The sequence below is a fragment of the Rhagoletis zephyria genome, unplaced genomic scaffold, assembly GCF_001687245.7.
Source record: "Rhagoletis zephyria isolate East Lansing unplaced genomic scaffold, Rhagoletis_zephyria_1.1 Rzeph_scaffold_00009, whole genome shotgun sequence".
In the NCBI taxonomy this organism is placed as follows: domain Eukaryota; kingdom Metazoa; phylum Arthropoda; class Insecta; order Diptera; family Tephritidae; genus Rhagoletis; species Rhagoletis zephyria.
The window spans coordinates 646,929-671,976 of NW_016157093.1; the positions used below are offsets into that span (position 1 = coordinate 646,929).

Here is a 25,048-nt window from a genome sequence, read left to right on the forward strand (position 1 = left end):
AATCAGTGTTGTACAAATGACATGTAAACAAACCGACTGACGTTTTTACAGGAAATAGTGATTTTTGCGTTCCTATGCACTTCTGCATCTGTTCTCCTTTTACTCTCATTTGAGAGAGTAAAATTGTAGTTTGACAGTTCCACAGGTTTTAGTCCGAAGTTCAAAGGAACAGACTAAATCTGTCTAAATCTGTCCAGCCGTTCTGTTAGGCTTTCCCGTGTTGATCTTTCATCAGTCAGATTGTACAATGCAGCAATGAGAGGATCTCTGCTAATTACATTGAAACGTACACATAGTTGTTCAATTACTTTTTCTAATTCCGGCACTTTGGTCCACCCTTGTCTATCAAAGCACGGTATGATTGCTTGAGGAGGATTCCTTCGCTCTCTAACTGGAGATAAAACTCTCTCAGTGGTCTTGCCGTTCCGAGTAACATCTCTGAAGCTTTTCTTTAATAGCCTTTTGTTAACCTCTGTATTGGGATTTAACAATCTGTCCTTTCAGACAGTCGGTGGAGGGAAGTTTACATCGTAATTTTCAAATAAATGGAATCTGTTTTGGGTACCCTGCTGTGCATAAGTCTGGAACACCTCTTTCTTGCTCATTACTTCAATGACTGCCTTTTCTTTTTGCCATGTTGGCCAAACATCCCTATGTTAGGAGATATGTGTTGGATCCCTACACAGAATGCATTTCCTATTCTTACAGCTTTCATTGCACGTTCCCTCGGTTCCACAGAGGATGCATCTCGTTTTTGAACGGCAACCAAGTTTCGTGTGCCCAAGTCGTCCACAATTATAGCACTGTTTGGCTGGAGGAAAATAATGCATAACTTTGAAGGAGGTAAAATAGATTTGTACTAATTTTGACCGTCTGCGTCGGCAAGAAATTTTCCCGATTTTCCCTATCCCTTCTCTTAATCCTGGCAACTGCCGTGACTCGCACATCTGAGGTTATGTTAGCAAAAATGTCTTCAAAACTGAAATCCTCAGGGATGTTTCTAACAACTCCATAGGACTCAACGAAGGACCTTGGAATGAACGCCCTAACACCTGCTTCACGTACTTTTACATTATTGATACACAAATTAGCCGCTTCAGCTGAATCAAACACAATTTTGTACAGTGTCCAGCCTGTAATTTTCACATCTGTGACTCCATCTATGTATGTATGTATGTGTATGTAGTGGGAATTGGCCGTGTCCATCAGGACTGCATCAAAATCATCCGCCATTTCACTGAATTCGCAAGCCATGTCTGACGCCGAAGCGCCCGCCATTTTGTGAGAAAAGTTAACAGAATCCAAAAATCAAGCGCACTTACCAGAAAGTTCCAAAATGACAGAAAATTATATACAAGCTCTTGATCGCAGTAGAATGCAACCTAATATATTCTTGTTTCTTCAATTCTTATCAGGATATAAATATTTTTACAACAATTTTCTTAAATAAAAGAAATAGACTTAGCTCAACTCCGTTAGCTAAGACACCAATACAAAATGGCCGCAAAAAAGAACGCTACAATAAGAGCACAAATATCGCACGTCCGTCTTGATCGATCCCAAAAACGCGAGTGACACTATCATTCTTGATATAACAGGTTGGCCAAAATCAGCAGCAGGGCTGCCAACTCTACTTAGCTATGAAGTGCCATATTAAGGATAAAAAAGTGCCAAAATGTGCCAAATAGAAAAATAAACGCCCAAAAAGGTGGATTATTTTTAGTTCTTCTCATTAAGCATTAAAATTAGAAAAATTTAGTTGAGAAAAAGTAGAACACGCAAAGGATTTCAATAAAATGTATTATAATATTACTATATTTCAAAAGTGACATTTTGGCACTTTGTGCCAAATAGAAAGATTAAGTGCCATTTCAAGTAAAATAGGCCCAAAAATGGCACGGTTTAAGCCAATCTGGCAGCCCTGATCAACAGGTGATCAATGTCCCGCTACAACACAGCATAGCAATTTACCTTGTCGCAGTCACGTCGTCCATCATACGTTAATAGCAACTTTCATTTATGAAGATAAACATTATTTGTGTTGCGATTATTGCCAGTTAGTGCAATGTCTTTCACCAGAAGTATACGCCAAACTTTAGCATCTTTAGCCGCCTATCAGCTGGCAAGACGTAATGGCGCTCGTAAGGTGCCATATTTAATTTTCGGTGTCGGTTTCGCTACCGCTGCTTCCGTATCCTTTGTTCAAATGGAAGCAGCTAGAAAACGCAAGCTTAACACTTCCGTCTATATGGCTGAACCGATAACGGATATAAGCACGCTAATGGACAATGAGGATGATATGCGTACTAAAATGGAACTAATGATCATGAAAATACAAGCAGATTTTTGCCGTGCACTAGAGGCCGAAGAGTATGCGGGACAAAAATTCATAGTTGACCGCTGGTTACGAGCCGAGGGTGGTGGTGGCATTACTTGCGTTCTGCAAGATGGTGAAGTATTCGAGAAAGCAGGCGTAAACATATCTGTAGTGACTGGCATGTTGCCGCCAGGTGCGGTGCAGCAGATGAGAACCCGCGGTAAGAAATTGGAAGAGGGAAAGAAGTTGCCTTTCTTTGCAGCTGGTGTAAGCGCGGTTATACATCCGCGAAATCCTTATGTTCCGACTATACATTTTAATTATCGCTACTTCGAAGTGGAAAGTGATGGACAAAAGCAATGGTGGTTTGGAGGAGGCACCGATCTTACGCCATATTACTTAAATGAGGAAGATGCAGTACATTTTCATAAGACGCTAAAGGATGCCTGCGATGAACACGACACCAGTTATTACCCACGTTTTAAGAAGTGGTGTGACGATTACTTCCGTATTACACATAGAAAAGAAAGTCGTGGCATCGGCGGTATATTTTTTGATGATATAGACACACCAAGTCAGAAGGAGGCATTTAAGTTTGTCACAAGCTGTGCGAGTTCTGTAATTCCTTCTTACTTGCCACTTATACGCCAACACAAAAACGACGATTACGGCGAGCGTGAACGTCAATGGCAGCTTCTGCGACGTGGCCGATATGTGGAATTTAATCTTATCTACGACAGGGGTACTAAATTTGGACTGTATACACCCGGCGCGAGATATGAGAGCATTTTAATGTCATTGCCATTGACGGCGCGCTGGGAATACATGCACACGGTGCAGCCTAACTCAAGAGAGGGCAAGCTATTGGAAGTGCTCCAAAACCCTAAGGAATGGCTAGCAAAGGCTTAAAGCTGGTAAAACATATTAAAAATATACCCAAGCACTAACATATTGACGTGTTAACTGAAATTCTTTATATGCAAGGTCTGTGAGGATTATTTGAAGAGAAAACACGGATTTTTATTGTTTTTCAGCCTTTGATTGTTGAAGAGTTGTTGTTCGTGGTTGAACAATGGTACCTATTTGTTAAACAACATAGTATTTAAAAGAGAATAAAGCGCAATTTTTGCGATATTTTATAACAAAGATGTACATTTTATTCCATTTCACCCAAATATTTAGAATGTATAGCAAAGCATTTAATTTCATGCGAGTGAATCCATATATACACACAAAGGAAATAACTGTTGGAACAAGTCATTTAACATATCGCTGTTGTTGTTGTAGCGGCTACAACAACCCCGCCCAGATCGGTTAATATCTCAGTTGTTGTCAAGTTCCACTAACGGCAGCCCTAAGAAGCGTGCAGCCTCTATGGGGTCGGTCCACAGGGACAAAGGCCTTAGGGTTGTCGGGTTTTCCGGACATACGAAGAGATGCTTCAAGTCATCAGGTGTCTCTTCGCATGCCGGACACTCATTCGGCACATCCGCGTTTAGGCTGCTCAGGTAGGAGTTTAACCTGCTGCAGTAGCCAGAGCGAAGTTGGGCTATTGTGTACATTCCCACGACAGACGGTTCTACGTACCGGAATGACTCTGGTTTTACACGACCAAGGGCTGTAGTTTCGGCGATCTAACCCCGTTTAGGTCGGCAAAGTATCTCTGTACATATCGCTTGTTTACTTCAATAGTGTCATAATCAAAAAAATATAAATATCGAGTTAAGTACGCTACCTGGCCAATCTTGTGTAAAAATTTCATAGATGTATCGATTACCAGTAGCCCACTAGAAAAAAAATTTCGTCACCCTTATGCCAGAAGCATGAATGTGAAAGTTTATCAGTTTTGAGTTAATGTGTTGATTTGATTAATCTTTAGATGTTCTATGTTATACCAAAACCCAGAATACCATGCATACACGGAAACCACTTATTTTACAATTTGAATTACATAAATATAGAGGTCTCGTAAAAAAAGCTTTCAAGCTTGATTTTCTAAAGTTCTCATTTTTACAAATTCAGGCTTCTGGCATACGGGTGACGATATCTATTCATTTTTACTATGGGAGTATATCGCTAGCTTAATTCCAAAGACCCTAACCAACACCTTTTTTTAAACTTTTCACAGCTTTAGTAAGATGTATTAAAATACACCTTCAATACAAATTTAAAGCGCTAGTACAAAAAAAAAAAACGCAATTACTACATGCCACTTTTTAAAAAGTGCTGCCGGTTTTCCTTCTCCTGTAAATTAAAAAAATAAAATGTTATTTAGGGGTTTTTTGAATTAAGGTAACGATATTTTCGCTGAAGACTTGAACTTATGTTTATAGGTATGTATTTCTTATCACTAGTATCGTTCCAGCTTGCCTTATTCCTTGGTTATATTTTGAAGTTCCTTTCAAATTCCTTTGCAGACGGTGTTAATATTTTCTTCCATAACAAAAAAAGAAATTGTCGAAAATACTTTCTATGAAAGAAAAAAATTGCCTAAAATTAGCGCGATTTTGAGCAACTTCAAAGTTGCCCTTTGTTATACTAAAATTGAAGGAGCTGTAAAACAGCATTTAGAATTTTTCTAAAGAATTTAACTAGAAAGTTGCAAATTAGTATCGAAATCTATAGAATTTTCCTGAGTCTTGCAAACAACGTAGATTTTATGTTTTTTTTTTTTGTAGTGTGAACTATATTTTAATAAAGTTAGCAGGGAAACAATTTTTTTGCATACACTGAGAAAAATTCTCTGTATTCAAACTTTTGTGATTTGTTGTGTACATAACAACATAATGGTATTACAAAAAAATTTCCACCACCATTTCACTTATGTAGGGGTCACGTGTGGCGGAACCCCGCCAAATTAATTATGAAAAAAAAAAAATAAAAAATATCAAAGAGCATTCACTCGATGGTGGGATCTACGTTGCAGGGGCGGCAGATTTGTTATTGTCAAAAGATCTTTTTTTGTGCGATTGCGACATAGAGCGAAGTTCTTACCAATAGAATTAGTAAATAGAAAATATACTTAACCACAGCCAATAGTTATAAATTAAACAGACATTTTTACGTTCGAAAAACTATATTTTTCAAGAGAAGCTTTAAAACAATGCACAATGATTCCACTAAATATCCAATACTAAAAGATTAGGAACTTACTGAAAAAAACCCAGTCTTCGTTTGGTTATCATATTCAGTTTGCTTTGCACTTTTTTCGAGCTATACATAAACTGAACTAGTTTTAGAATAAACTCGACTTTTTTTTAACTATTTATTTTTAGTCGATATATGAAGCCAATATTATAGGCACTTAGCTGGTCGGCAATTAGTCGCTGTAACTTAATCACAATTATGAAAATGTAAGTAAAAGTGTATATGGTACATGCTAAGTGCATTTAAATTTACCAGTGATATGCTTGACGAGCTTCAATAGTAGCCGTTCATGGCTAATCTGGAGAATATTACCAACCACTTACAAATGAAACAACGGCAGGGAATCCACACCACACCATACTATACCATTAGCTACTCATTCAAAAACGTTTTGGTTTAGTCTGTCAACCAACTATGCTGACTAAATCATAATTGTTTACCAAATCCATGAGCAACTCCGCTGACTAATGATGATACGCGCTTACCGACGCGCTACTTTTGTAAACCCTTTTATACTTTAATCGCCTTACCACACGCTTCTTGCCTATAGTGACCAACAAGTTAATTCATGTAGAATATAGCAACAAGTTATCTAAAGTGACGAAGGTTTTTAGATAAGACTTAGCGTAATTATGAAGATCAAGACCATCATTACAGATTAGAAATCAAATGTTTTTGTTTTTTAAATCATTCTAAAACATTCATTGTGAGATCCATTATTTCTTACTATTACACATTTGATAAAATGGATCGTTAACGCCCAACTACAGTATGCTGGTAATAAAAAGCTATCGCAGCACATTTGCATTTACAATTATAGATTTCAATATGAACCGTATACAAAATTTTTATTAAAATAATCCCTAGATATGGATTTGAAAAATCTGCAATTCATAAAATCTTTCTTTCAACTTTCAATATGCCAAACAACTTTACACTTTGTTGGTCACTACATAGCTTAAAAATCGCACCCTTTTAACCCACAAAATATATTCACACAGAAACTCGACACAACCACTTACTGAGACAGCTATTGCAATTTTGCATTAGTTCAACTTACATTCGAGCATACCTACATATGATCACTAATTGTGCTAACCGCTTCCGATACGCAAACTTGGGGAGTCAGTGGGCAAGGTGTACGTTCGATCCCCTAGAATGGGAAAATCATTAGTATTCTTGCATACTTAAACATTACCTTTACCGTTACAATGTTTTTTCGACATTTACATATGTTTGTAAAACATGTAATTGAAATGTGTGTAGATTTTAAGCATATTTAATTCAGGAGTAATTACCCTTCGATCTAAATCTTTTACCCGTTCACATTTTGTCTGTTTTGAAATGCATACCTTCCCCGTAATGCGCAAAGCATTAGTTAAAATTTCTTAGTTTTGAATATTGATTACTCAAACTGGAAAAAGAGAAAAGATAATTAAAATTGACGAGTTACTTTCAATGCCATTAAAATTTGCATATAAGTTGTATAGAGTGTGGGAAGTGGGTATGTATAAAAACCATAGAACTGAGCCTTACGATAACCATTCAAAATTTGTTTGAATTACCGTCCCATGCACCACCATAGGACTGGCTTACTACCTTCTACACAATTTACTCACTGACTCCAAACACAGGCAAGGCATTTTTACTTGCTTCTCCAACTTTCTGCCGGAAACTCTGGTTCTGTTTTGCAGGCTGCTTTGGGTTTAGTGTGGTTTCTCTCAAGTGTAGAACTCCAAAACATTTGGGTGCAGGTTGCCGCAAGTAAAAACAATAGTCTCCAATTCTTTTTTTTTACTTACTCTTTGCATTTTGGATCTTCTTCCTTACATTACGGTTGCGATTATTACGTTTTATATGTTTAAATTACATATTAATTTATATATGTTTAATTATATTAAGTGCAGCAAACAAAATTTTAATTCAAATATACATATATCAGCGTCCAATTTTCGATTAAATTTACAAACAAAAGTTAAATTTACTAATTCAGTTTTTAAAAACGTAGCCACTTGTTACTAATAAAAACAACCGAAAAGCAAGAAAAATCGAGTTTGTAAATTTAAAAATGTATCTATTAATAATTCTATGGAGACTAAAATTTCCACAGTCCAAACCAAGGAGAATTCATATATAAATTCGCCTTGAGTCCAAAAGAAAATGATTTGATAGTCTCGACATAATTGGCTTTTCATACATACTATGTATATTTTTTTCGAAAGTTTTCTGTTTGTGGATTCTAGCCCGCCGCGGAAGCAAGACGAAAATGTGTTGGTAGGTATGTATGTATTGGAATTTCAAATATTGTTTGCCCTAATAATTTAAAACTATTAAAACTTTAGCGTTTGCACTATGATTAATAAAATTTGAAGAAACGATTTACTATAGCCAACAAATCAATGGGCAATTGATTAATCTGTCAATATTTTTAAGATCATAATAAAATTTTGTACCTATCATGTAAATCTCGAATTTGCATTAGTTCAAACGCTAAATTGAAAATTGTGGTAAAATATGGAAAGTGGAAAATAACTGTTACTATCCATTTTGTAATATACAAATAAACCTCAACGCCACCATGATTGCTGACCATCATTGGGGTTCTGTCCATTCTCACCAAGACCACGTCCAGGTATTGGGGGTGGTGGAACGCTGAACATATCTTGCGGTGGCCGGAATTTTTCTTCCTGCTCTTCGTCGTCTTCTCGCTTTATACCAGACGTTTGATAGGAATTCATAGGATAAGTTGGATAACCATCATCTATTGGTTCTTCCTTGATCTTAATATCGATGTCACGGAAGTCCGGCTTACGTTCCTTAATGTCACGATCTCCACGATCGCGGTCCTTGTCACGGCGATCGCGCTCACGTTTCTTATCACGTCTCTCTCTGGATGAATCACGCTCCCTGGATTTGGAGCGTCTCTTCTTCTTATCTCTTTCGCGTTCACGTTCACGATCGCGCTCACGATCTTTCTCGCGTCTGTCACGTTTTTCGACATCGTCATATTCGCGTTCACGACTACCACCTCGCCTTCTCCTCCGCTCACGTGATTTGCTGCGCGAACGTCTTGAGCGCTCCCTTTCACGTTCACGTAAGCGTTCTCGAGAACGCGAACGACGCCGCACAGGGTCAACACTGCCGAAACGATTACGTTCTACAACTCTTACGGTTTCGCGATCTTCGCGCTCCCGCTCGAGACGGTAGCGTTCACGTTCCCTTTCATTGTCCTCTCTACCAGAGTGCTTGATGTTGACATCATTACCACCTCTACGTGTTCCTCCCAAGCCACCACCCAAACGGCGTGGTAACCATCCTTTTACCGTACGTGCGCGTTCTACGTCAACCAATACACGCTTACTATCGATTTTCTTACCATCTGCATGTTTGTAGGCGGCATGCATATCTCGTTCATGTTCATATTCGATGAATGCATAACCTTTGGGCTTACTCGATTCTTGATCCGTTATCATAACTATTTTTTTGATAGGTCCATAAATTTCAAACTCACGTCTCAATTTTGATTCAGAAGTGTCATAATTAATACGTGCCACAAACAATGTGCGAAATGGATCTTCTGTTGCGTTTTTGATTTCTTGCGGATCCCACAGTGCTATTTCTCGTTCCAATTTATAAGCAACTTGTTCTGCCTTCTCCCTACGCCGACGTTCCAAACGTTCTTGACGAGTCTCAACGCGCTTTGCAGGCGGCGTGTCTTTTGGGTCTTCAAACTCACCAAGGAAACCACCAATACCAAGATAACCACGAGATTTCTTTTCATGTGGCAACTTATCCACTGGTGGCATAAAAGGTATTGGATCACGGGCGGCAAATAGCGCCAACAAATTCGGCGGTAGATATTGAGTCATTTTGTCTATTACCTTTTACCTGGTCCAACGGAGCGTCTACCAATACAAACCTGGGTAAAAAATGAGGTTAAAAATTTGGTTAGTTTTCCGAAGTAAAAAAAAACCTACCTTAAAAGTCCATACAGTTAAATTAGCAAAATAATCGCAACCTTTGCCAGTTCAGTGCAGCCTAAGCTGATTTTCTAATTAAATTTACTAATTTTTGCGTCAGGCAGTATTTTCCCTGGTGTAGAAATTTTTAACAAATGGCGTACAAAATCCAAGCTTGACGTTTTACCAAGCAGGGTTGCAAGCGTCGTGATTGCTAAATGGTCAAGCAGGGTTTGTTTGTTTTAAATCACGTACGATTTATGGTAACAACGAGTTTACATAGGCCAGCAGCCGGATTTCAACTTAATGCATTCCACAATTATTTTAAAATTTCCAATGTTAATTACAATTTTTTCAACTTGTTTTGTAAGGTTTTAAGCAACGAAAACGAAGGAATAGCGAATACGTTTTCGATGTTCGCATTATGAGAGTACAAGATATACTGACGAAATGTATGGATCGCGTTTTGAAAGTGCTACACGTTCAATATTTATTGACAACCCTGCAAAGATCGCGACTACTCCATGCATGCGTGTAAAGAGTACTCCCTAAGGACCAAGGAGTACTCCAAAATTAACCACAATTCATATAAAAAATATGGTCCAATTAACATTGCGATGTCCTAGGGCAGGACCATATACTCCATCCCTGCATTACATCAGAGTAGCACAAAACCACTCCAACATATTAACAATGGCATTGCTGTTATATTTTTTCGTTTGTACACGCTTTTGTTCTTCACTTCTCAAATGCTTTTTCGAAATTAATAAAAACCAAGACAAAAATTAAAAATTACATTTTGCCTCTGACGGCATTCGAACCAGAACATGCTGGGAGCTAAGAACTAACAACGAGCATCCCTACAGGTTCAGCTACAGCCAGACATGCAAATGTGCTTTCAAATGCTCTACTTCAATCACATTTCGTTAAAACACGAGCAGTGATCGGATAACAAACAATAAGCTGGCGCAGAGACACGAGTTGGTCCGCTACAGCATGACAGAGGAACACTTTTGTAAGTACTCCAATTTACCACAAATAGACTACATGGTCCCACGATTTTTGCAGGGAATATTGCGATCCGCGATCCAGATTTAAAAATTTTTAGGAATTTTACTATATGGATCACGATCCATCAATACTGCATGCTATACCGTCAATAAATATCGCGATACTTGGACTACGTCAATAAATACTGACCGTGGGACAGGGCCCATTAGGCCCTATAAGAGACAACTCGCTGATGTGTGGCGAGTGAGTCTAGAAGTGTGCAAGGGGAATTCGCGTCCCTTTTGACATCAGTTTCGTAAATGAATTCGCCGTAAATTTGATTTCGTGGCGAACAAGGCGAATTTATACAAGGTGGTGTTACTGGTTTGGCATTGTCTCAATTTTCCCATTCTTCTTCTTTCTGATAATTAGCTGNAACGTTCTTTATCGCCGCGAAACCATATGTGCGGCGAATTCATTTACGAAAATGGATGTTAAAACGGACGCGAACTCCTCATCTCAACCTTTCAGACCTCACTCGCCGACTTTAACGAGTTGTCGCTTCTTATACATTTACGTTCTTTGGCTGCTAGAAAATTAAAGAAACAAAGCTATGGATTAAATGGGCAACTCTCTAAATTTCCTTTGCTGGAATTTAACAGCTACTTTCCAAAGTAGCAAAGCGCAAAAAAAATACAAAACCAAATAAAACGGTAAATTGCCAGATTCTTCTTGACATTTCGTGTGACATTCTGCGCAATTTGTTGCTTAATTAATTTGAAAATTTACAAAAAGTTTTACGAGTTTCCTTTAGTGCTAAAGTTGTCTTTTTAAAATATATTTCTTTTAAATATTCTGTGACCAATTTAAAGTGGATTCGGATTTCGCTAGTGCTCTTTTTGCTGTCCAGGTAAGCATATATATAGAGGATAACGTTAATTCAAATGCATTATGGTTTAACTGTTTCTAAAAGTATCTTGCCAGAACTTCGTCATGACTGAATCGTCACATATGGGTGCTGGAGTAACGCATTTGGTGTCCAAATCAGGTGAAAATGATTCGGAAGATATTAAAGACAAAGGTGTTCCAGAGGTTCTTGTAGAATCATCTCTGGTCACTGAGGTAACTAGAGAATCGACAGAAGGAGCACAGTGTGTTGAAAACGCTATGCATACACCTGTAAGAAAGGATTTTGACATTCCTCCACCACCGCCCCCAACACCTGTACACGATAATCTTTCCACGAAAAATGTCGAAGATGTTAAATCTAATTCTGCATTAACATTAAAAATTATGCAAAATGCTACAGTTGCAATAAAAATGTGGGAAGAAGACTGCGGAGATGTAATTATGGATTCTGCAAAGGAGGGCTCTGAAAAGGTTTGTATAGAAAGGAAGCCGTCTACTGATTTGAGTAGCGATGAGACGTTGGCCATGGAAAAAAACATTTTAGCTAACCGAAATTCGGAAGATCAGTTGATGTCTTCGGAGGTAAGTTTTTTTTTTTTTTTGAATACGTAGGTACTATACATATTGAACTTTTATTATTAAAAAGCAATGCAAGAAAAGTTTTAAAATTTGACTTTTTTGAGCCGTTTGCATTGATGAAAAAAATATAAAAGTAGACAATGTTATAAAAGCGTGAAAATTCTGCCACCTAAACATCTGGGTCATTCCATTGACGTAGAAATCTGAACCAGAATCGATGATGTGTTTCCACCAAAAAAATAAAAAAAAAATGATTTTATTTTTTCGATAAATTTCCTGTAATTGCCCGAAATTAATGTTTTTCACATACACACGTTTGTTGAAACCTTTTTTAAGATGTGTATTATTTAATGTTAGCTAAATTTATAGAATAAAATAGTTGAGATACCATCAGTGGCTGTTTATGAACCTTCCCTTTCCCTTAAAAAAAACTGATCCTAAATCTCCACGCAATAGAGTTCTGTGCGAAAATGCTATGACTACAGAAGCGGGACTTGAACTCACAAAGCAATTTTTTTTAAGCGTGGCCGATAGTCGCCTACGCGGAAGGTAACTTGGCCGGAGTTAGATTGATGCCGAAAGCAGCCAACGCGGAAGAGAGTTCTGCGCGAAAGTACTGTGCTTTAATTTTATCAAAAGAGGCCAAAACGCAAGTAAACACAAAGTTTCGAGCTTCCTAGAGACCCATAGAAAGCCTACGGGTCAGGGTTGCATTATTGTCAATGGCGGTATCACGCCCCGCACCCTCCTCCCATCTCTTTAACCATCGGCTACATGGGGAGTTTCCCCATTGGGAGCACATATTATTAGATTATTGTTCAAAACACGGAACTAAACAAACGTCGTTGATATAAAAATTCTTCATATCGGTGCATAGTGGTCAATAAATGAAATTTAATGTTCATAATTACTGGAGCCTTATTTCTCAACCAATGTAATTATTTTCTTGGGTACTGTTTTCATATTTGTACATCGATTTTGGGGTGCTGTGCTTGTAGACAAGCGTTCACGCTTTATTACAAAAATAAAATTTACTATATCTGTGCACTAATTTATTAATAATGTCGGTTGTAAATATGGAATTTTTTGCAAATTTCCGAACTGAGCTGCCAAAGAAAAAATATCCACGAAATAACTTTGCGAAAGGTGTTCATTCCCGTTTCTTCGGCAAAACAGAAAGGAAAATTCTACTTAGTGAGGGTTATAATCCCTAAGTGCGGCCGAAAGCTGCCCACGCAGAAAGGTGCTCTTTGCATAAGGTATACAGCCCCCCTTCGACAACAGAGGAAGGAGTAGTGAGGGTTATAATCCTTTTGGGAAAAATCCCAGTTTCCCCTATTTTCACACAGCTCCCAAGGGGTCTGTAGGGGGGTGAAAGAGGGGGGGGGCTTTTTTTAACAAAAGCTTATAAGATTTGCCAGAGACTAGTTGAGCCCGATTTTTGATTTTTGATTTGTTTGTGTTAAATTTTTTAGTGCAAAGTGCAGAAAAAGTGGCAATTTTTAGAAGATCGATTCTCCTGTTTGATTTAATAAATTTTACATATAAAAACTAGTTGAAAACAATTGTACGGTTCTCCCAAACGGGGAAAAAAATGATTTGACATACAAAAAAGTTTTCACCAAAATTACTTTTTTTCTTGTTTTTGTTTTTTATAAAAATTTTGGGTATGCAGTTTTATAGATCATCAAATTTTAGGATAATAAAGTGCAAGTTGCAAGTGATTAAGAGTTCGGATGCATGCAGATGTGATCGAAATGTTAACAAACAAACTATTAAACATCAACGCGAACTCTTAGCCCCTACTTTATTATACTAAAATTAAATGATCTATAAAATTGCATACCCAAAAACTGTATAAAAACCAAAAAACAAAAAAAAATGCTTTTGGTGAAATTGTTTTTATAACATACGAATTATTTTTTAAAATATTTACTTCATTAAATTCCATTTATTGACCACTGTGCGATGGTCCTCTGCAATAACCACACAATTTAAATTCATATAATAAACTCCCTTTCTACTGTTAAGTGGCCCATGCTCTAATCCTATCAAATTGGGTTAAAGAAAATTTTGTATAACCATCCTTAAACACAAATGGAACATGTATGTATATTTCTATAGTACTAAGTACGAATTGTAAAAAATAGCTTAAAGCTAAATAAATATACTACCACTACTACTTGTCTAATCCACGTCTAACTCACTAAATTAAGTAGTAAGGATTACAACATCACTAGGATTGGAAAAGGATTAGAGGCATGAGCCACTTAACAGTAGAAAGTTTTTATTTTTCAAATATTTAATTTTGTCGTTATTGCAGAGGATCATCGATATATTTCAAAAAGTCAAAATGATTTTACTGCTTTCATACGACTTTCCTGCACGCAGTGTCACAAAATTTTTTATAACATTTTTTGGCATATATGTATAAATTTTAATAAAAATCCTTATTTTACATAGAAAATTGACTTTAGTGTAATTTTCCATACAGTGTAACAAAGGCAATAACTTACGTAAAATGTATTTGTACAAATCACTTTTTCGCCATCAGATGCAACCGCAAGAAAAGGCCAAGGAGGCAGTGTCTTCTACAAACATATTACAGGTATTAGTGGAGGCAGCACCTACACAAAATTACGAAGAAACATTCAAAATTCCGACTAAGAAAATAGAGCCTATGGCTCCAAGTTCCCTACCACCGCCAACGCTTGCTGTAGTTGAATATAGATCCGCACTAGAAATGTGCAGCAAAGAACTGAGCGTTGCAGATGCGCGTTCTGCAAGAGTTCAGCGATTAGTGCAGAAATGTATTAAAACAAATTCACCAGTGTATCCCAATGCGATACCCTTGCCACCGCCATCGCATCCATCTCACCACTCAACCGTTAATGTTACTATGCATAGTGACATTTGCATCGGAGGTAAATCAAAAAAATATTCAAAAGCTGACGCACACAGCACCCAACATCAGCACGAGGACGAAGTGCTTTCACTGCAGATGCTACCTGCACGCTCCTCTACACCTCACAACCAACCTATTCTATCTTGTTCTGCTGCCAGTTGCGATTTGGAACTTATCAGTGAACAGGGTAGTCCTTTAAGTGAGACTAACTACGAAAATGCGACATTGGCATTGGACCAGCGGAAAATACCTACACAAACGGAAAGTAGGGCCAACACGCTTTCAATTTCAAAATCAGCACCTGTTATAAGCCAACGCGATGATGTTGCAAATGTTTGTAAATCGAAGTCTATGGAAAGATCGAATTGTTTTCTACACTATAGTCGAGCAAATTTGTTACAAATTCGCAACAGTCTATTAAATGTTTTACAATCGCAACAAAAACAACTCTCCATACGACATAGTGTACCGAATATAGTGGATTGCGATGTAATCGAATTGGAAGGGCGTCTGCGTCGACTTAAGATTTGGAAGTCGACCAGCGGTCAAGAAGAACATGGTGCTGGTCGTAAATACCAATGGATACGTGATAATGCAATGATGCCTTCTTTTACGAAAAATAAAAACATCTTGGATGAGTCAATCATAAAGAGTCAGCCGCCACAGCCAGAATTAAAAGTAAGCTTGTATTATGAAGTATGTATCGTAACGAAATCTATTGTGACTAGTTGATATACTTGATATTTATGTGTGTAGATATGAAATACAATATTTTGGTCGTTACATCTAAAGAGGGAACAAGTTTGAGCTTTTTAGGTCTTTTGGCAAATTGTTTCTTAAACCCCATCATAGGTCTTGTAAATCATCCCCTCTTTGTTAACGAAAATGAATTTTATGCTGTAGTATGTCCGTCCGTAGGTTTAGAAGGGGTTTCCGTTTAATAAACTACTCATAAAAATCAAAATTAAAATTTACATGTCCATGTAAGAACTTGAAAATACCTGAAACATTTTGGAAAGTCGGTAAGTAAAATACGAAAAACTGAGAATTCCATCAAAATATATTAAGGTCTGGAAAAAACATAGAATATCGCCAATTATCCATTTATGGTATTATTTATTTATTTATTTGATGTCTAAAGTTGTATATGGTACAGACATTATCTGAAAATTGCGAAGAATGACGTCTAACAAAAGCTATTAACCAAATTTAATTTCTATTCGAGCCAAATTAGAAGTAAAATTCATTTTTTAACCGACTTCCAAAAAAGGCGGAGGTTATCAGTTCGTCGGAATATTTTTTTTTTTTTTTTTGTTTTTTTATGTATGTTACCGCCTAACTTTGGACCACGTCAACCGATTTCGATAATTCTTTTTGCATCGGAAAGGTAGTGTCTCAGAGGTGGTGCCATACTAATCTGGTTGAGATCCGATCAGTGGATCATGATATATATGTATATATATATATATATATTTTTTATATGGGAGTTGAAGTCGGTTTTTTTTTTGCTAAAAATTACTTGTTTACATTTCTAAACTACTCCAACAACTTCAACAAGGATGGATACCGTCCTTTCTACTGTCCAAATATACACGGTTTTAAAACCTAAATTTTTTCCCGCCTTCGCCTAGCACACACAGCAAAGGCGGCCCACGAATATATCTCAAAAAATTATAGTTTTAAAAACTAAAAACTCGCTTTTATAATTTCCATTCGCACTGTCATCAGGTATGTATAATGTGACCAACTATTTCAAAGCTCAAAGAAGTACAGGTTAGGTTAAAGTGGTTGGCACTTGGACAATTAAGAGATTGGCCTTTGTGATACCACGAAAAAACTGAAAGGAGAGGGAGAGGACGCGAGCCTGCGCTGCAAAAAGTATTTTAAAGTGCGCTGTAAATACATTTGCTGTAGCAGAGAAACGTCTTTTCCCTTTTTATATCACAGTAGGAGCATAGCTTTCTTTTGTCCCTTTTATTAGTCTACCTAGAGAGTTTCCGACAGAAGAAACCTCCACATACCCTGTCTCCAAATTTTGATCCGTCCGTGAAGAAGCTTACCGCTCACCTCTCCGAGTAACCCCCACCCGGTGGGCCTCTCTTGGTGGTATATAAGTAAAGAAGGAGCTTCTGAGTGCCATTTCGAAGCCGCTGTAGTCTATGTGTACAGGGCGAAGTCAAAGCCCTCCAGAACTCCAGAGTGTTACCACCCGGTTTCCCTGAGCCTAATAGCAGTTTGTGCTGTGGCAATTCTTTCTGCAATATCCGCTGGCGCCGTGTTCAACATGACGTTAAGTGTCAGTGTAGGTGTGGTTCCTTATTCTCCTCTAATTCCGATTAGGGCGATCTGCTTTAAACGCTCCAGTTGCTTTACAAGTGTAGCCTTCTCTAGCGAGTTCCACAACAAGATAGGCTTAGATCCGGTTTTATAGAGCTAGTGAATTATCACCTTTTACTGATAGCTACCCTATAGCAGTACAAGGCAACCGAATCCTTCCTTACCCTTTCCTCAATGTTAGGCTTCCACGACAGCTTCCTATAAAGGATCAAGCCCATTCGAGGGAAGGGCCATAACGGGTATATTGTACTTTCTGTTAAACAAGACCAGTTCCGACTTGCTGGAATTTACTGCGAGCCCGCCGATGATCACCCACTTAATTACCTTCACCTAAAGTTTCACATCATCTACATAGGCGACCACCTGACAGCCCACTTTTTCCAGTTCCTCCAGAAGGTCGCAATCCAGAGCAGGGGAGAGAGCACCACCTTGCGGAGTACCCCAATTGACTCTGCGCTGAGGGCAGGCGCTCCTCCACTACGCCGCGACAGTTCTGTCACGAAGTATTGCCTTTGGAGTGACATTGTGGAATGTCCTCTCGATATGGAGAAAGGCCCCTACTGCATAATCTTCATGCGTGAAGGCTTCCTCTTACCACTTTTCCTTGCAATAAGCATGTTGAGTTCTTGTCAGGTAGTCACGAGCAATCGCGTTTCTTATGTACTACAGGTCTATCAGCCTCTCTAGTGTTTTTAGCTAAAACGAACACAGACTGATAGGCCTAAAATCCCTAGGGGAATCATGAGAGCCTTTTCCGGCTTTCGGGATGAACGCAGCAACTGACTACCCTCCAAGTCTTAGGGATATACCTGGTCCTCACTCAGTTCGCATGAATAGGAGCCAACCAACTGCAGGACACCTCCAGAACCCTTTGCAGCTGCGCAGGTATGATGCCATCAGTCCTCGGCGACTTGAAGGGTTTGAACGAATACAACGCCCAGGACCTGTGATGATCGTCCGAAAGATCGGAGAAGTACAGGATCTGAAATACAAAATTTGCAAATAAGTACATTTGACTGTACTGCGAAGTACGAAGTACAAGAGCTAAAAATACTTCCGAAAGAAGTACGGTTGGTCACATTAGGTATGTAACTTGAGAATGAAATCGCTGCATCAATATTACATAGTTACATCCCAGGCTAATAAAAGCGAGGTAATAAAAAGAAAATCATCCAAATCGCACTAGCTGTAGCACAAACCAGACATTGTTGCATATCGTCGATGTTTTTGCAAAACCGCCGCCTCTCTAACGGCACTCAAATCTTACAGGAGAGCGAAAAAACAGTTTTTCTTTGAACGCATTGCCTTGATAGGCGACATTATCTCTAGCTTTATTTTACAAATCTGTTTTAATAACGAATTTTATGCATAAATTTCGTTGCCCGAAGTTCGGGGTTACCAAACTCATTTTTGCCACAACGGCGATTTAGGTGGTTTTGCAAAAACATCGACGATATGTTTTCCGAAAACTTTTGTAAACATCTAAAATGAAAATTGCTCTTTTCGAGAACCATTTTTTGGATAAATTCCTGAAGTTAAAATTGGTATGCTCGATCTTTTATTATTAACCGACTTCAAAAAAGGGGGTTGGTTGGTTATCAGTTCGTCGGAATATATTTATTTTTTTAATCTCTGCTGTATCTATAGGGGTATTCTCTGAGTCTTGCAAAGCCCTTGCACGGTGCACGGATTGCACGGTTTGCAAAGCTGACCCATACGAAAACCGGTTTTTACCGTGCAATATGTGCACCATGCAAGGCCTTTGCAAGACTCAAAGAATACCCCTTATGTTTAGTTATTACAATCAAGCCTATTTCGTTTATCTAATTACATTTCTTTTACTTATTTTTGTTTATATTTAGGAATCCGCTATTATAACAAACCAACGTCGTATTGGCAGCGGTAGATTACCCAAAGTAAAATGGGCTAATTCAGTTGCTTCGGAAAATTCGCAATCCATTACTGAAAAAGATGGTGCAATTAAACAACCAACAAATAATGATATTTCAAGTAAGCTCAGGCTTCTCAAACTCTTTGAGACAAGTAAGGTTGATAATATGCGCAACAAGGATACTTCGTTTAGACCCGCGCTAACTGCTTTGGCAGCTTTGGCCAAAAACTCTGAACGACCGGAAACGCCAGCAAACACTTCCAATACTAATTATGTTAAACGATTAAATTCAGGCTTCCTTGTGGTTTCGAATCCAAGGGATCGGTCTAAAGCAGATAAAGAGCATTATCGTTACAATAATCACAACGAGGAACCTGAATGGTTTAGTTGTGGACCAACATCACGCTTGGATACAATTGAGCTATGTGGCTTTGATGATGATGAAGATCCGAATGGAAAGAAAAACGATGATAATCACAGCGACATATCAAACGATAAAGATGACTCTTCGGAGAATCGTAAAGAAAATGCAAATGTGATGGATAAGACAACCAATGTTGATAAAGAAAATACTAAATGCCTGCAACAGTTTGTATCTTCGCTAAAGGAACAGAAATCAACATCCTTTCAGTATGATAACTTCTCAGGAGGCGCTACAAAACATAACCACCCACAACAGCGCCAACACGGCAGTGACACTGAGAACAATGGAAATCAAAACGACAACGGTCGCTCCAGATTCATACCATTTTTTGCGGTGGATGGCAAAAAGAGTCAACAGCATATTGATAAAAATGGTTCATCCACATCGTTGGATGATTTTATCAAACAAGCCTTGAATGCACAACAACCAAGTACTGATCAACATCAACAAGAAAAAACTGTATTGAATTCAAATGCTAATCCGAATTCGGGTGGGATGCCGCTGGTGGACGAGTTAGAAGCCAAATGGCGTCATAATTCCTTAACTGAGCGCCCCCAAAACAACAATAATATGAACATTGAAAATAAAAACATTAAGTACAAACCTTTTATTCAAAAAAACAGTCATGAAAACATACAAGATTCAAATAATAATTTGTTACGAAACTCGGAAAATTTCAAGCAGTTGTTGGGCCAATTGCAAAATAACAATAACAATAATAGCAACAAAATTGTACAAAAAGAGGAATCAACAACGTCACACACGTCGAAGATAACTGGCAAAGGCGATGGAAAAAATATTGCGATAACTCAGCAGCAATCGCAAAATCAATTATGCAATGAAAATATTTCAAATTTTATACTTAAACAGCAGCAATATCAACAACAACTTTTCCTAGCGAATTTGCATATGAAAGCTATTTTGAGTCGTACTGAAGCGCAATACCTTCTACTTGGACTAGCCAAGGGTGAGTAATTAAATTAAAAATATTTTCGATTCGTTTAAATTAAAGGCCAAATAAAATGATAAATCTGGTATAATAATAGTTGCGGTTCCCTTTGAGTCAGAACGTACAGTTTTTTTTACCACATTTTACTTCAAAGTGATCCCGTATTCGAAAAGCGGGCAAAAGGTTATGCAATTGAGAAAGCAAAGGAGACACACTCCTTGTCAGAACCCAAAGCTAGGTACTAATAGCGAACAAATCCGTCTGCTTTGTTCGTGTTCGATGTCAAATTATTCGTTAGTGGCGTGGTGCGCGAACAAATCAGACGGATTTGATAATTTTCAAACTCTTCTGATTTGTTCGACCGTTAGTAGCACAGTTCGCGAACATTAACCCATGTCGTCTTATCAGTTTACTTCTAACCCATTTCGTCGTATCAGGGTATTTTGAACCATTGAAGTCAGCACATCGCGGGACATTGCAAGTAACCGATTTTTAGACGATTTGTTTTTCTGAAATTTTGAAGGGAGAAGTTTCGATTGGCAAATCATGGAAAAAACTGCTAGAGAAGTAGAGGGAAATAGACAAAACTGCCACGTCAGAAACCGTAAAAAACAGGGCACACGAGTATGCTACAGGCGGGAATAGCGAAAAATTCGGAAAAGTGAGAAATCTGGAGCAGGCTCTTGAAGATGAATATGTGCCCACGTTGTGGTACTTTGAAAATTTAGAATTCTTAGGGGGACCAAGAGTTGAAGCTTGAGGGCTAAGTGTAGTTTTGCATTTTAAATATTGTTTTTTTTTTCTTTTCAGTTAACACTAGTAAATTATTGTTAGAATTTTAAGCTTTAAATGTACAGTTATTGCACCCTTTGCTATTGTTAATACTTCATTTTCGCATTGTTAGGCTGTTTCTTACGCCTACATCTACTTACATGTGTATATACGAATGTATATACTTGTTTTCGCTTATTCTTAAGGCCATGTTGACAACAGCCGTTTCGTGAGCTAATCTACTCTTTTTGCCAGACTGCCAGGCCACTTGCTCACTTTGGTGAATTTCACTATGTGTTTTCCTCAATTTCCAACGTCAGCGCCACCTATGGTTGTAGATTTCCTTGGGCGATTCCCTTTAGGGAGGTTTATAAGATGCTTGTATCTCTGTAGATTGTACTCTCCAAACAGCTTTTGGCTTGACCAAGTTCTATGGGGCTTTACCAGTAATGTTCTCTCACCCCTTGTATCTCTTCTTATCAGTGGACCTCCGCTTGAAAAATGCTCTGGAATTTTCCCATAGACACTGATGGTCGCACTGTGGTGCGAAATGGCAACGTTACGAACAAAATTGTAGTGTCGACCTATCGCCACTATGGGTTGCAAATGTCAAAGCCTTAACTAATATACTTTTTATTGAATGAGTGCCAGCTGAAATACATAGTATCGCAATTTTGTCGCAATAAAGTTTTCATACAAAAGTAAATAGCTGTATCGCAAAGCACCAAAGTTTGCTACAAATGCGACATTTCATGAATGCCACTCAATATTTCGCGGATATATGCACCATCGAAAATACACGAGATTGGTGCTTAAAAGCGAGAAGTGCTTGTATGAAAATCCCGGTTATAAGCACTGACTGCTTACCCTCCCTGCAAATAATTTTTTCAGAGTATTCTGAATCGTAGAGAAAATTTAATAATATAATATAATTTCCTTTGAAGAAATTAAATAGTAAATTATTATCATTTAATATATGTAGTAAGTAACAAATTGAGATTTCATTTATTATATAAATAAATCTGCAACAAAATCCAAAACCTGTAAAGTGGTCCATAAAAGAATTTTAAAATGCAAATTTTTCGGTGCTTGTAAGCGGGAATTGCCTATTAACCGATGCTTAGACCCCTTTCAGACACATCATGTCTTGCTTTCAAGCCTGCTCGGTTCGTTGGTGAAGGAGGTGAGAAGAGAGGGGAAGAGTACATTCGTCTGATTTATTATGTACATTTTAATCGAGGTTATTTCCTTAATATTTTCCTAGAGCTTATGATCGGGAAATGCTTATAACCGGGGTGCTTATAAGCAATAAATACTCATTTATCAAATTGGCGATTATATTTTATTTTACTAAATTATTATTTTTTTGTTAATTTCAGGTGAGATTTCCAAGCATGGTTTGTTAGTTCAACTCTCCAATCCACGTTTGCCACAGCGTGACCGCGAGGCTATCACAGCAGTACTAACATTCACCTCTACCCAACAGACGCATGCTTTGCAAACGCAATTTTCTCTTACCCAGCTTCAGCATCAGCAATCTCAACAGCAACACTCCTTCGATTCATTCTCCAATAGTTTAGTTCTGAATCAGTTGCAAAATCTGCATAATTTGGCATTAGTTCAACAAACTTTAGCAGCGCAACAGCAGCAGCAGCAGCAACAACAACAACACCAACAGCAACAACAAAGTCAAAACACCATTCGCAATCCGTACTCAATACAACCTATGACAACCGAAGAATTACAGAATCATACCAAAATGATAATGCAAAATGCATTGGCAAAGCGAAAACTCGAAGAACAACAATCGAATATTTTGGGCATGCAAAAAATTTTACAATTCAATGCAGTGGCTACGGCAGCTGCTGCCGCAGCTACGGCTACCGCAAACATGCAGCAACAGCAACAGCAATCGCAGTCACTGCAACACAATCAAAGTCGCTTAAGTGGTGCTGGTATGTCAGCACTAATAACAAACTCTACCGGCAATCACGGTAGTCATATGAATCGTACAACAGCAGTGGGTAATGGTAATAGAAGATTGCAAGCATTACAAAATCTATTCAACGATTCAAATGGTTCGCTGGACTCTGTGGAAGCAATATCAACAAAAACTGGTTTTGCAAATGGATTTCGTCCGTCAAAGTCGATAACAAATCATAATGGCGCTGGCGTCTATCGTAATATAAATTATGGCAATGGTAATAATATGCAGACGGTACACCGACGACGTTCGTTTTCAAACAAATTTACGAACGGTGGAAACTCCCTACCACCGACTCATATGAGATATAATTCCTCAGACAGCGAGTACCAGCAGCAACCATCAATAGATTCACATGAGAATTACACAGGAATCAACAATCGTTATCACCATTACAATAACCCAAGGTATAACGCTAGTAGTAATAGGGGTGGAATAGAAAATGGATTTGGCGCGAATTACACGCAACAACAACCATCTGTGCTGACAACTGCGGGCGGTGAGTTTGGCATACTTTTTGCATTCAATATTTGTTTCTTTGTCTGAAAGCATTGAAAACAAACTGTTATTTTCGAAATTTCAATTCAAGAAGTCAGGCGGAAAGAACAATGGTCGTTTATCTACTACTAGTCGACACTCGCTATAGGGGTATTTGTCTTAAGCCGCCATCGATTCTCCAACATTTAGGCTCCTATTGCGAGAGTCGACTGGCAGTAGAATAGAAATTTTTTATTTTGCTATTGTGTAACTTGATCGATAAAAATTTGTTATTGTGAAATGGTTGACTGAATTGTAAACAGCTGTTTGGTTGTTTACATTTGTTTCTTTAGTGTTTCATTTACATCATTTTTTAAATAATTGCTTTTATTATAAAATTTAAAAAATTTATACAGCTGAAATATGATTTAGTGATGAGGAAGATGATGTGGAAGCTAATAGATTAGTAGAGTTGTCTAAAGCAACAAAGGAGTTGGAAGATGAAGTGTATGCACATATGTGAATTTTATGAATAGGAGGAGTTACGTTCCAGATGCTTCACGGTTTGCAGGTTTTACAGGATTTGCAGGAAAAGCTGTTTTCCTCATTAATAATCCTTATGGAAGTTTAAGAAATACGGTAAGGTTTAGCTATTTGTACAATGATGTTGTGTATTTGTGTCCAAACGCGTGACCCGAGTTTAAAAACTTCAACATACAAGTGTAGTGAAAGAATTAAACTTTAATTTAAAATACTTTTTATCCATTATAGTAACACTTTCTTATGTAAATTTTATAAACGCAAACTCCAACGACTAAAAAAGGCAATAGAAGGATGAGCGATTAAAAAGTATTCACAGTCGCTAATTGAGCGACTAATAGGGAATTTACATGATTCAACTTTCACAGGCGATTAGTTGAACCAAAAGGTGAACGAAAGTAGGCAGCCGACCAACTTCATTGTAAGCGATTAGTTGAAAGGCCGTTTACACCAGGCGATTGTTGCTTTCAACTAAAAATCGCCTTATGTAAATTCCCTATAAGCGACACTCACAATAGCATCGATAATCGACAATCGCTTAATAGTCGTTTATCTACTGCCAGTCGACATTCGCAATAGGGGTGTTAGCAGTTGGCAAAACTAATGAAGTGCTCGAGCCCCCCCTAACTTTCAAATTTTCCTTATATATATATAAAATAGTACCCTGAAATGCCAGCTTATTAGGGTAGAGCCCCCCCTAAATTTCATTCTGGCTACGCCGATGAGTACATACAACCAAACTCGCCAAGGTTCGCCGCTGCTTGATAACTTTGTTGTTGCTTTTACACACAAATTTTTCGTTAAGCGACCGGAACTCTCATAGCGAGCAGAGAAGTGGCAAGTCGAAGGCGACTTTTATGGGAAGGAAT

At 38.0% G+C, this 25,048-nt stretch overlaps 3 protein-coding genes across 4 annotated transcripts; 2 read left to right on the forward strand and 1 right to left on the reverse strand.

The window, feature by feature from the left end:
* Nucleotides 1-1,893: 1,893 nt before the first annotated feature.
* On the forward strand, nt 1,894-10,794 carry Coprox (oxygen-dependent coproporphyrinogen-III oxidase). Of its 2 annotated transcripts, XR_001846751.1 has the most exons (2): nt 1,894-3,304; nt 10,767-10,794. XR_001846751.1 is itself a non-coding variant. In XM_017609547.1 (1 exon), the coding sequence occupies exon 1, from the start codon at nt 2,066-2,068 to the stop codon at nt 3,224-3,226; it is 1,161 nt and encodes a 386-aa protein (XP_017465036.1). In that variant the 5' UTR covers nt 1,894-2,065; the 3' UTR covers nt 3,227-3,463. The 2 variants fall into 2 exon arrangements, 1 of the variants encoding a protein (XP_017465036.1); XM_017609547.1 differs by lacking the exon at nt 10,767-10,794 and having other exon boundaries at nt 1,894-3,463.
* Nucleotides 7,692-9,625, reverse strand: snRNP-U1-70K (small ribonucleoprotein particle U1 subunit 70K). Its single transcript, XM_017609539.1, has 2 exons — nt 9,442-9,625; nt 7,692-9,383 (listed from the first exon to the last, which is right to left on the reverse strand). The coding sequence occupies exon 2, from the start codon at nt 9,331-9,333 to the stop codon at nt 8,032-8,034; it is 1,302 nt and encodes a 433-aa protein (XP_017465028.1). The 5' UTR covers nt 9,334-9,383; nt 9,442-9,625; the 3' UTR covers nt 7,692-8,031.
* Nucleotides 10,795-11,219: 425 nt separating the features above from the next.
* Nucleotides 11,220-23,759, forward strand: cup (eukaryotic translation initiation factor 4E transporter cup). The gene is made up of 5 exons (XM_017609757.1): nt 11,220-11,323; nt 11,387-11,904; nt 14,456-15,484; nt 19,006-20,425; nt 22,558-23,759. Exons 2-5 carry the CDS (start codon nt 11,407-11,409, stop codon nt 23,706-23,708), a joined length of 4,098 nt encoding a protein of 1,365 aa, XP_017465246.1. The 5' UTR covers nt 11,220-11,323; nt 11,387-11,406; the 3' UTR covers nt 23,709-23,759.
* Nucleotides 23,760-25,048: the final 1,289 nt, after the last annotated feature.